Source organism: Sapajus apella, unplaced genomic scaffold (genome assembly GCF_009761245.1).
Source record: "Sapajus apella isolate SASKATOON/1434 unplaced genomic scaffold, GSC_monkey_1.0 scaffold97, whole genome shotgun sequence".
In the NCBI taxonomy this organism is placed as follows: domain Eukaryota; kingdom Metazoa; phylum Chordata; class Mammalia; order Primates; family Cebidae; genus Sapajus; species Sapajus apella.
The window spans coordinates 1,765,058-1,778,004 of NW_022437037.1; the positions used below are offsets into that span (position 1 = coordinate 1,765,058).

Here is a 12,947-nt window from a genome sequence, read left to right on the forward strand (position 1 = left end):
CCAGTTTCTACTTTTAATCATTGATTTATTTCTCCAATTTTCCCACTATTTTCTTAGCTTATTGAATGGAATATTTAGTTCATTTATATTAGTTCTTATTTAATAATAGAGTTTAAAGCCACAAATTTTCCTCCTTTTGGCCTTATCACATAGTTTAACATATGGTATTCTGCTTATGTATGGCTTGTAAATACTCCATTATCTTGGTTTTCGTTTGCTCTTTTGCCCAATAATTATTGGAATATTCAAAATTTTCCAAGGAATTGGGTTTTTCAATTATTGTTACTTTTCTCATTATTCTTTTATGCAGCATATATTTCAGCAGTGTTTCCTCTGTGCCAGGAATCATACCAGATGCAGGGAACAGAAGGGTGGATGCAGCCAGCATGGGTCATGCTCCTCATGGAGTCCACAATTTGTTGAGGGAGACACAAATGTAATCATACAGTCAAGCACAGTCATAATCAATATTATGGAAGAAAATCTCAGGGTGCCCCAAGACCTCTAAACTTCACTAGAAGTGAAGTTATAGTTAGTAAAATTTCCCTTAACCTTACTTCCTTATCTCTTTTGAACATGAATGGTTTTATATCTATTTGACTCTGGGTAAGCAGACAATTTGCTTTCTTGTGTGTAGTTCTGATGGTTTCTTCCTGAGGATTCCCATAAACTCTAAAATCTACGGGACCCTCAGATTCATATGAGGTTTGCAGTATATGGTTCTTATAATGAAAATTTAAAATGTGTGAGTAAATGCTGTTATTTTCAGAGTAAACAAGCCCTGTATTTAAAAAACTAACCCTAAAATTTTTTTTTTTATCAACATTACATGCACATGAATTTTATAAATCACTAAGTACTGAAAGGTTTAGTGAAACAATTAACACTGGTCACTTCTCTGTCCATATCCCAAGTTATTCCCTCTAGAGGCAACCACTTTCAGTTTAGTGGCTTCTTCTTGTAGTTTCTGCCATATATTTGCCAGTGTGCTTTGCTACAGTTTCTTGACCCATCTGCTTTAGACAGCATCTGGTGACTTCTTTGTGTGGTAGATGCTGATTTAGTTTTCCTGAACCACCTTCCCTTGTTCCTCAAACACATTCATCATTACAGTGAAATCACTTTTGTTAAATGACCATTTGGTGATTTAATGATTAGGAATGAGTAAATATGCCTCACTATATAGTCAGGCAGTGAACTATAAATAGCATGTCCTTCCTTGAATATTTTGTCATTTCCCTGGATTGATCTCTCTCTCTCTCCCTCCCTCTCTCTCTCTCTCTCTCTTTCTCTCTCTCTCTTCCCCTCCCTCTCTCCCTCCCTCCCTCCCTTTCTCCCTTTCTTCCTTCTTCCTTGCTTTTCTTCTGTTTTTCTCTTTTCTGTTTTTCTTTCACAGGATCTTTCTGTTGCCCAGGCTGGAATGTAATAGCTCATAGCTCACTGCAACCTTGAATCTCCTGGGCTCACGCAATCCTCCCGCCACAGCCTCCCGAATAGCTGGGACTATAAGTGTGCACCACCATGCCCAGCTAATTAACAAAAATTTTTTAGAGATGGCATCTTGCTGTTTTGCCCAGGCTGGTATCAAACTCCTGGTCTCCCGAAGTAGTGAAATTACAGGTGTTAGCTTACTATACCCTACCCGTTTTTCTGGAATTTCTAATTGCCTTAAAAAACCTTTTTTTCTTATCCTATCTACCAGATATCTAAGTAATCCTAAAATTATTTTATGTTTATTTTTTATTAGATATAGTAAATATGTCTATCCCTTCCCCTCCATGTGCCATTATGTCAGGTTTTCTATCAAGCCTTCTTTTTCTCTGGAGACATCTCTTCCACGGCTGATCCAATGTGGACCAGTTGTTCTTAAGGCCTGTTGTTCATTGGTCATCCCAGAATCTCCCTTTCCTACTCCTGGATTGGATCCACAATTTCCTGTTTCCCATATCTTAACTATTCCTGGCTTATTCCTTCATTTTTCTAGAGGAAATTCTCAGTTTTCAAATACATCATGGGAAATACATGTTTTGGGTTTTTTTATGTCTTCTAGTGACCTATGCACTATTCTCAAAAAATCTGATACTATCTGAATCTCATTTGTAGGCACAAAACGGAGCTGATGAGTAAGTTAACCAGATTTAACCCTTCTGAATGTGTATGTGTGTGTGGGGGGCGCAAGTAGGGGATGAGGCATAAAAGATAGGCTGATCACCTCTGAGGTGCTGTTCATACAGGCACTTGACAATCTGGGCAGGTAAGCTGGGCATGGCAGGGGACATGGGAAGTCCCCCAACTGAGACTAGGGAACCAGTGGCCTGAGCACTGGGAGCCAGCATGGCTCAGCCACAGCATGTGTGAAGAGGACATCCAGATTTGTTTGATGGCTGGCATTACCAAAGAAGTAAGGGGTTCTAGTTTGCATTAATTTAAAAATGACCTCCTGAATAAGGGAAGTGAGTGCCTGCTTAACAATGAAGCAGTTCTTTGGCCAGGCATGGTGGCTCATACCTGTAATCCCAACACTTTGGGAGGCCAAGGTGGACAGATCACCTGAGTCCAGGGGTTCGAGACAAGCCTGACCAACATGGCAAAACCCCATCCCTACTAAAAATACAATAGTTAGGCTGGGTGTGGTGGCTCACGCCTGTAATCCCAGCACTTTGGGAGGCCGAGGTGGGTGGATCACAAGGTCAAGAGACAAAGACCATCCTGGCTAACATGGTGAAACCTCATCTCTACTAAAAATACAAATGAAAAAAAATTAGCTGGGCGTAGTGGTGTGTGCCTGTAATCCCAGCTACTCAGGAGGCTGAGGCAGAAGAATCGCTTGAACCAGGGAGTTGGAGGTTGCAGTGAGCTGAGATGGCACCGCTGCACTCTAGGCTGGCGACAGAGCGAGACTCCATCTCAAAAAAAAAAACAAAAAAACAAAAACCACACACACACACACACACACACACACACACACACACACAAATTAGCTGGGTGTGGTGGGGCACATGCCTATAATCCTAGCTACTTGGGAGGCTGAGACAGGATAATCGCTTGAACCCAGGAGTCAGGGTTGCAGTGAGCTGAGATTGCACCACTCCACTCCAGCCTAGTCAATAGAGTGCGACTCCGTCTCCACAAAAAACAAATTACAATGGAGCTGTTTTCAAGTAGGTATCTGGTTCTGGTCCGAGTATATATTGTTCATTTGGCAAATTTCCCATCCGTAAGTGTTCATTTCAAATACTGCTTCTTTATATAGCTTTCCTTGATACTTCCTTTTCCCACAATTCATTTATAATAATAATTATTATTCTTTTAGTAACAGGGTCTCACTCTGTCACCCAGGCTGGAGTACAGTGGTACAATCAAGACTCACTGTAGCCTCAATCTCCTGGGCTTAAGCAGCCTTCCTGCCTCAGAGCTTTTTTATTATTTGTCTGGGTTATCAGTCTCTGTTTACTTACCACATTGCTATACTATCTGTCTCTCCTCTGTTCAGTCAAGTTCCCCAAAGACATTTTGAAAAGTTACTTAATATTGTGATTATGAACTGGAAATGGAAGTAAAAGTCCTTGCTCCATTTTTGCCATTGGGCTTTGTGAAGATTAGATGAGTCATATATTAACAGTGTTTTACAAACAGCAAGTGGCAGATGGGTGTTTTCCCTTGTCCATTTTAGCAAACAGTTAAGCAGCCATTGTCCTGATCATCTGTGTGGCATCCCCACACTGATATGTCCTGAATTGCCCAGTAAGAAAAGTTCACTATTATTCTTCAACTTCTTCAGCACGAGAACCTTCCTTTCGGTGTATTCTTCTCTCTCTTTACTGAAGTTCGTGAGCTATGACTGCTTCTGTGAAGTGGGCTGTCTCATGGCTGCATCCTCTGTGGCCCCAGAGGCTGAAGATGAAGGAACCAGATAGGGCCAGCCCAAAGCAGCCTAGGGCTCTCTAATGCATCAGACATGGCCTGAGTTTGGGATTTGCAGACCCAGGTCTCAGGAACTGCACTTTGAAGCTTACGAACTTCGGTAAGGAGAGGCTTACCCAGGTGCTGGGCAGTCATTGTCCCACTCCTTCCATTGCATGATGGGGCTTTTGAACACTGGCCTACATCAGTCTGAGGGACATGGTAGGTCTCTCGTTCCATGTCCTTGTACAGACCATCGAGGTCTGAACACCTTGGCCAAGGGCACTCCAACCCTGGAGCTTCTGTTTATTCCCCTTCTTGGGCTTAGCCATTGACCTCCAATCCCTGAAGCACTGGGCCCTGGCAGCTAGACCCAGGGGTGCTGCCAACATCAGCCTCATGCTGTGCCTCAGCCACCCTTCTCCCAACTCCTCCTTTTAAGCCTGATCTTTCTGCCTAGATTTCTTTCCTTAAAGCTGTTGTGTTTAGTCAGCCCTGTTGCCATTTTCTGGCACTGGGCCTTGACGTGGGACTTTCAGGCTGACCACAGCCTGAGTCCTTAGCATAAAGTCTTGAAAACCAGGAGTTCTGATTTCTGTTACTTTCTTTTGAGAAGGGTCCAAATGCACACTGAGCCACTGGTGACCAGCTTTACATACCAGAGATTGCAGTCACAGTGGATCTTGCTTCTCTAACCTCTGACTCTGGATATCTGCTCATCCTGTGTTAGCTTAACTAAGTTGCCCCTTCGATGACTGCATATGGAAAAGAAGATTGTCTTTTTTTGATTAAAATTACCACACCCAGTGTAAATATGACACAGTTGGGCTATGGGGGATGTGGAGGATATAGCCTGGATTTGAGTGATGGCTTGGCTATGTGTACGACGTGAACATGTGAATTGTGTGGAACTTACTGGGGTTTTTAGCCATGGAGATGGTGAGGAAAGAGCAAACAGCTGTGGATGCAGTAAAAGAGACCTGGTGTAGCTGTGAAATAACTCTTCAGGTGACCCTGAGCAGTTTGCTTTTCTACCTCAGTACCTTGGTGTTGTAGGCTCTCTGCACCCACAAGGTTGCTGTCATGTGGGGGATTCTGATATCATATAGAACAGTGGGCTAGGTAGTTTTGGTGGTTAATTTCCAAGTGTGAAATTCTGTGAAAATGATAAGATTCAACCTTTGCACCTCTGTGATGCAGGGCAGGCAAACCCTAAAATTGGTGCTTAGCCCTGGAGGGTACTTGGCTTTGCCCAGAAGAAGATTCAAGGGCGAGCTGGTTGGGTTAGACAACAGCTTTTATTGAAGTGGCAGTGTACAACAGCAGCAGCAGCAGCAGAGATTTTGCTCCTTACAGCGTGGGGCTTATCCCATAGGCATTGTGCCCAGAGCAGCTCAGAGGCCGTTCATATTTATATGTGTTTTTAATTACATGCAAATAAAGGTACAGATTATGCAGAAATTTCTGGAAAAAGGATCATTGTCATGGAAAGGGGTGGTAATACCCAGGTGTTGCTATGGCAACGGCAGACTGACATGGCACACTGGTGGGCGTGTCTTATAGAATGCTGCTTCTGCCTCATCCCTGCTTTAGCTAGTCCTCAAATTGGTCCAGTATCCAAGCTCCACCTCTGGAGTTGAGTCCTGCCTCCTACCTCATGTGTATGAAACAGCCTTTTAAAATCCTTAGTTCTGCCCAGGATTTGGCACACCATAGATGTGCCACTTAGGATGCTTCCTTTTAGTTTTCCAGTTATCCACTCTGTTTAGCTTCTTCTGGTTTATTTATTTTCCTGTATTTTCTTTCATTCTAGCTTTTGAATCGAAAAGACAAGACTACCTTTGAGAAATTGGACTACCTGATGTCGAAAGAAGATAATTACAAGCGGACACGAGAATATATCCGAAGCCTGAAGATGGTTCCAAGTATTCCCTATCTAGGTAGGAGTTTGAATTGGCTTATTATTTTTTAAGAAAACTGCTCTGTGCCAAATAAGATGTTTTTACAGTTTCTACTTGAGAAATTTCCAGGAAGCGACAGGGGCCATAGATAAAGAGGCAATTGGTTGGGTCCTTGGGTTGGAACAAGCTGTTGATACTTCCCAAGGATGGAAACCTGGATGAGGGTGATACACAAGGGATGTTCTGCTTTTTAAATAAAAGACCTGTGAGCCCCCAGCTTCCCCAGGCTGCAGCCCATATGGGTCACAGTGACAGTGATAAGACTCTTACTGTTTCCTCCACATTCTCCTGAACTAGGGGACGTCAGGCACAAACCCTCTGTTCTGGTTCACTGGGCATTATTAGTATATTTCATATTTGGACAAATAAAATTATAGTAATGCTTATTAATTTTTCTGGTTAGAAAATAATGCATGTTAATTGCAAGGAATTAGGAAGAGAAAAAAGTTAATATCATTTGTTATCTCACCTAAAGATATTTGCTTCATATGTTATTCATTTGGGCATATCTAAAATATATATGTTTCCTCTATCCTAAAAATGTTGTCTTTATCTTAAAAATGTTACTTACTTTCTGATACTATGACTCAGTCCCATCAGATGGATTTGTCAAACTGGAATCTGCTCTCCAATATTGACCCTTTAAGGCAGCAGTCCTCAACCTTTTTGGCACCAGGGACCAGTTTCCTGGAAGACAGTTTTTCCGAGGATGGAGGGTGGTTTGGGGAGAATGGTTTCAGGATGAAACTGTTCCAGATAATTATTCTGATAAGACACACACAACCTAGATCCATCACATGTGCAGTTCCCAGTAGGGTTCGCGCTTCTATGAGAATCTAATGCTGCCACTGATGTGATGGGGTGGAGCTCAGGCAGTAATGCTTGCTAACCTGTCGCTCACCTCTTTCTGTGTGGCCCAGTTCCTAACAGGGAGTTGGGAACCCCTGATTTAAGCCGTTTCTACATTTTTGCTATTAAAATGTCTCAGTGAATATCCTTATTACAAAAACTTTCTACATGTAGTTATGATTATTGCCTTGTGATAAATTCCTAGAACTGTGCGTGGCTTCAAAATGTATGCAAAAACGTGTGCCTTTTCATGTGTATTTCCAAAATGTATTCCAGAGAAGTTGTGTCAATTTGTATTTTCATCAGAAGGGGATGAAATTGCCTGTTTCTCCCACATTACGAATACTATGCTTTTTCATGTTTATGTTTCTTTTTTTTTTTCTTTTTCTTTCTTTCTTTTTTGTCTTTGCCAATTTGATAGGTGAAAAATACTTCTTGTAGTTTGGATGTCAGGATTATGCTAATTTTATGAAAAAGATCTTTTGATCGTTTATGGTCTAAAATAATTTTAATAACAAGAGAAATCAAGATTATATAGAAGTGACTCCGGATATTTGCAGGTGATCTCGTGTAATTTTTTAGAGTTACATTTTTGACAACTTTAAAATTTTCTTTCATTAACATTGTTTATTTAGAGTTTCTAATTCTTTTAATTAAAAATTAATTAGAATTTCTAATTCTTTTAAAGCCAACTTGGAAAATTTGTTCTTTAGTAGAAAATTGTCCATTTGATCCAAATTTTCAATATCATTAATATAGTTTTTTCCTTAATTTTTTATGATACAGTATTCTCTTATAAATTTGAACATATCTGTGTATATATATACACACACTAAATACTAAAGCAAATATAGCCATATATATACTTGCTATGCAAGTATATAAATATATATTTATATATAAATATAGCCATATATACATATGTCGCTATATTTGCTTTAGTGTTTCTAATAGTTTGTATTTTTTGTTTTCTTTCTTTTTTAAAACTTACCTCCTTGCCAGAGATTTGTCTGTTGGTCTTTCCAAAGATTAAATTTTGGATTTGTTTTCAGTCACACTGTCTTTTTGCTTTTTAGTTTACTATATTTTATCAATCAAGGATGTGCATTTTCTTTTCACATTTTAACAGTTCTGAAATTGGAATACATCTTGCAACTAATAATAAAGCATTGTGACATTGTTTAATTGACAGCAGTTTTTCTTAGTGATACATTAAAAAAAAGACACACTTGAATAGGTGACATCTTAAACGTGATGAAATGTGGACCTTCCATGTTTGTCTTTTACAGTTCATCTCTCCTATTTTCCTTAAGTTGTTTAAGTTGTTTTGCCATTTCTGTTAACTACTAGAGTTGAATTATTGGTTCATTTGTGTATATGTTAATTTTTACTTTCATATAGAAAACAGTTAAGGCTATAAATTTTCCTCTAATTGCTACTTTTGTTGCATCCTACATGTTTTGGTGTGTAATGGTTTCAGTGATATTCTTTAGATACTCTATAGTTTTAATTTTTCTTTTATGCAAATATTTAAGAGAGTCATTTTTTAATTTTCAAGGGCTTAGGCTTTTGTTTTTATTTTTAAAACAGTTTATAGAAATACATAATCCATTTAAAGTGTACAGTTCACTGGTTTTTAGTAATATTCACAGTTGTGCAAACCATCTCCACAATCACTTTTAAAGCATTTTTTATCACTCCATAAAGAAGCCCCATGCCCACTAGCAGTCATTATCATTTCCTCATCCTACTGCTAATGGGTGTGGGCCTTCTTTATGAAGTGATAAAGTCAGCCTTAGGCAACTATTAATCTACTTTATGTCTTCACAGGTTTTCCTATTCTAGAAATTTCATCTAAATGGAATCATACAATATGGTGTCTTTATGACTGGCTTGTTTCTCATAGCATCATGTTTTCAAGGTTCATCCATTTTAGAGCATGATCAGTACTTCATTCCTTCTTATTGCCAAATAATATTCCATTGCACAGATGCACCACATTTTATTTATCCATCTGTTTTTTAGACAGGGTCTGGCTCTTTTGCCTAGGCTGGGGTGCAGTAACATGATCTTGGCTCACTACAACCTTGAACTCCTAGGTTCAAGCGATCCTCCAGCCTCAGTCCCCCAAGTAGCTGGGATTACAGGTGTACACCAACATGTCCAGCTTTTTTTTTGTATTTTTTGTAGAGATGAGGTTTCACCATGTTGCCCAGGCTTGTCTCAAACCCCTGAGCTCAAGCAATCTGCTTGCCTTGGCCTCCCAATATCCATTTATTTGATGAGCATTTGAATTGTGTCCATTCTTTGACTATTATAAATAATACTTTTATGAATGGCTTAGGTTTTTAAAAACATAGTCGTCTCTAATTTTTGAGATTTGTTTTGTGGCTTAATATAAGATCGGTTTTTATAATGTTTCATGGTGCATGTTTGAAAAGAAGGTGTAATGTCTCAAATTAATCTTATAATTGCATTGTAATGTTCAAATTATGAAATTTTGACAACTTGGTCTATCCAGGAATATTATTGAGTGAGAACATGTGATAGTTGTCTTTCTGTGCCTTGCTTATTTCAGTTAACATAATGACCTCCAGCTGCATCCATGTTGCTGCAAATGACAGGACTTCATTCTTTTTATGGCCAAATTATATAGCATTGTGTGTGTGTGTATATGTAGGGGTGTGTGTGTGTGTGTGTGTGTGTGTGTGTGTGTATCACATTTTCTTCATCCATCTGCTGATAAACACTTAGGTGGATTCCATATCTTGGCTAAGGTGAATACTGCTGCAATAAACATGCAGGTGCAGGTATCCCTTTGACATACTGATTTCTTTTCCTTTGGATAAATACCCAGAAGTGGGATTGCTGAATTGTGTGGTAGTTCTATTTTTAGTTTTTTGAGCAGTCTCTATACTGTTTTCCATAGTGGCTGTACTAACATGCATGCCCACCAGCAGTGTGTAGTTCCCTTTTCTCCACATCCTCGCCAGCATGTTACTTTTTGTCATTTTAATAATAACCATTGTGGCTGGGCCAAGATGATATTTTATTGTGGTTTTGATTCATTTGTGTTTATTTTATAAATCTTTGACTATAGTTTAGATTTTAATATTTTATTTTTTTGAGTTGCAATTTCATTCTTATTGCCCAGGCTGGAGTGCAGTGCTGTCTTGGCTCACTGCAACTTCCGCCTCCCAGGTTCAAGCAATTCTCCTGCCTCAGCCATCTGAGTAGCTGGGATTATAGGTGCCTGCTGCCACGCCCTGCTAAGTTTTATATTTTTGGTAGAGACGGGGTTTCACCATGTTGGCCAGGCCAGGCTGATCTTGAACTTCTGACCTCAGGTGATCCACCTGCCTCAGCTTCCCAAAGTGCTGGGATTACAGGCGTGAGCCATGGCACCCAGCCGAGATTTTAATATTTTAAGTTGCCTTGATTTAGTCATTATTCATAAAAACAGCATTTAGTTGGACCCTGCATGAGAAACCTTGCCTTTTAGTAGGGGAATATACCACTTTCACATATGTTTCACCTTATGCCATATAATTGAATTCTATTTCTTTCTTTTTTCATACTTTTGTACTGCAGTGTCTTTCTACTTGGTTACTGGCAAATCCCCATCTCAGGTCTACAAATGGAGGGCACGTTGCTGTGCACAGCTCTCAAGTCCATTCCTACCACACGTGAGGCTAGTCAATTGAGAGATAGCATTCATGGTACTATGGTGAGGATAGCCTAGTGCAGCCCACTGGTTCCACTAGCAGAGGTGTTCCAGGGTCATTAAAGATGGCCTCTTTTCTCAAATAAGGATGATCATGAGAGCTGCTGTGCATTGTTTGCTTTCTGTGTGTCTAGCACTTTGCTAGGCATTTGAATGCATCATTTCATTGAATGCTCACAATGGCCCAGTGAATAAGCAGGCAGTGAGAGGTTGCCTAAGGTCACATAACTGGAAAGTAACAGAGCCAGGACTGGGCCCAGATGGCCTGGCTATAAGCCCTAAGCTTTTGACACTGCCCTCTCCTGACTCCCCACCCTATTCAGGTCATTACTTTCCTACCCACCCTTGTGGTTACCACCTGTGTCCTCTGGCTGTTTATAACTTGTAGGTGGCCCCCATCACACTGTGTGAAGGGGATGAATTATTGCTACTCTTTGTTGTGACATTCTCTATTGTAGGACCATAAAGCAGTGCAGCCTTGGGCTTCCAAGGGCAGTGGTCAGCTGGGGTGCCAGCGCTCCGGCTTCTTGCCGCTCAGAGTTTCTTGACAGATGCAGCCCTCCATATCCTTGATCACCTCGTCTCAGCTGCTGCTTCTTAGCAGGTGCTTCCCGAGAGGCTCCATGGAGGCCTCCATCCTCCTGCATCCTTCCTGCTTCTTATTCTAAGTGAGTCCAACTGAACTGCTGTGCCCTTATCCCTTAAGTCGTATAATTATTCTCCCCTCCCCTTAAACCAGGTGGACTAAATTTCTCATATTGCATCAGAATGACCCTGACATACACAAGTCAGAGGGAGAGAAGAGGTGACTGCCACCTGGTCTCTGTTCTTGAACTGTGTATGAGGGTTTGCCATGGGGCGCCATAGTTTCCTTAAAAAAGAATGAAGCAAGACCTCTTGAGGTATCTAGTAGTTCCACCTACATGCGTGTCTGGTTGCCTTGGACATACCCTACCCAAGTCCAGGTTTTGTATTCTTGAAAACCCAACCTGTCCCAGGGACAGATTTATTTATTTAAACAGGAGTAGTTACATAATTCCTGGAAAGTACAACATAGGAAAAACTATTTGAAACCATTTGTTTTTATCTCCAGCAAAGTCCTCATTGTAGGTCTTTTCCCCCTTGGGGTGAGAGAAGGCTGTTTTCCGGAAGGAACTGTAGGTCAGTCCCAGATATTTCAAGCTGCTTTGTTACTTCTGTCGCTTGAGACCTTGAATGCTGCTTCAGCAGTTATTTGCCTCTAATAGCAAATGTGGAGGAGCTTTATTTTTGTAACAATTCTTTTAACCTTCTGTGGAAGATTCTATATGCTGACTGGGCTCCTGTGATGACTCACATATGTGTCTTTTTGCTCCATGTAAAGATGCCTTTATGTAGTACTAACCTTTGTTACTAACTGTGTGAGTGTGATTCTGACTCCTTTTTTTCCCCCCCATTTATTTATTTTATTGCATTTTAGGTTTTGGGGTACATGTGAAGAACATGCAAAATTGTTGCATAGGTACACACGTGGCAGTGTGATTTGCTGCCTTCCTCCCCATCACCTACATCTGGCATTTCTCCCCTTGCTATCTCTCCCCAGCTCCCCACCCTCCACCGTCCCTCCCCTATTTCCCCCTAACTGACCCCAGTGTGTAGTGCTTCCCTCCCTGTGTCCATGTGTTCTCATTGTTCAACACCCGCCTATGAGTGAGAACATGCGGTGTTTGATCTTCTGCTCTTCTGTCAGTTTGCTGAGAATGATGGTTTCCAGGTTCATCCATGTCCCTACAAAGGACCCAAACTCATCGTTTTTGATGGCTGCATAATATTCCATGGTGTATATGTGCCACATTTTCCCTATCCAGTCTGTCGTCGATGGGCATTTGGGTTGGTTCCAGGTCTTTGCTATTGTAAACAGTGCTGCAATGAACATTCGTGTGCACGTGTCCTTATAGTAGAACGATTTGTAATCCTTTGGATATATACCCAGTAATGGGATTGCTGGGTCAAATGGAATTTCTATTTCTAGGTCCTTGAGGAATCACCACACTGTCTTCCGCAATGGTTGAACTAATTTACGCTCCCACCAACAGTGCGAAAGTGTTCGTATTTCTCCACATCCTCTCCAGCATCTGTTGTCTCCAGATTTTTTAATGATTGCCATTCTAACTGGTGTGAGATGGTATCTCAATGTTGTTTTGAGTGATGATGAGCATTTTTTCATAAGTTTGTTGGCCTCATGTATGTCTTCTTTTGTAAAGTGTCTGTTCATATCCTTTGCCCACTTTTGAATGGGCTTGTTAGTTTTTTTCTTGTAAATCTGCTTTAGTTCTTTGTAAATTCTGGATATCAGCCCTTTGTCAGATGGGTAAACTGCAAAAATTTTTTCCCATTCTGTTGGTTGCCGATTCACTCTAATGACTGTTTCTTTTGCTGTGCAGAAGCTATGGAGTTTGATTAGGTCTCATTTGTCTATTTTGGCTTTTGTTGTCAATGCTTTTGGTGTTTTGGTCATGAGGTCCTTGCCT

At 40.6% G+C, this 12,947-nt stretch overlaps 1 protein-coding gene across 16 annotated transcripts in view; it reads left to right on the top strand.

The window, feature by feature from the left end:
• Positions 1 to 12,947, top strand: part of RALGPS1 (Ral GEF with PH domain and SH3 binding motif 1) — a 377,570-nt gene that overhangs the window by 200,096 nt on the left and 164,527 nt on the right. For all 16 annotated transcript variants that reach the window (XM_032257277.1, XM_032257279.1, XM_032257274.1 and 13 more), the window contains one exon: positions 5,717 to 5,843. In XM_032257277.1, the coding sequence (XP_032113168.1) occupies positions 5,717 to 5,843 (127 nt within the window). The remainder of the gene's footprint in view (positions 1 to 5,716; positions 5,844 to 12,947) is intronic.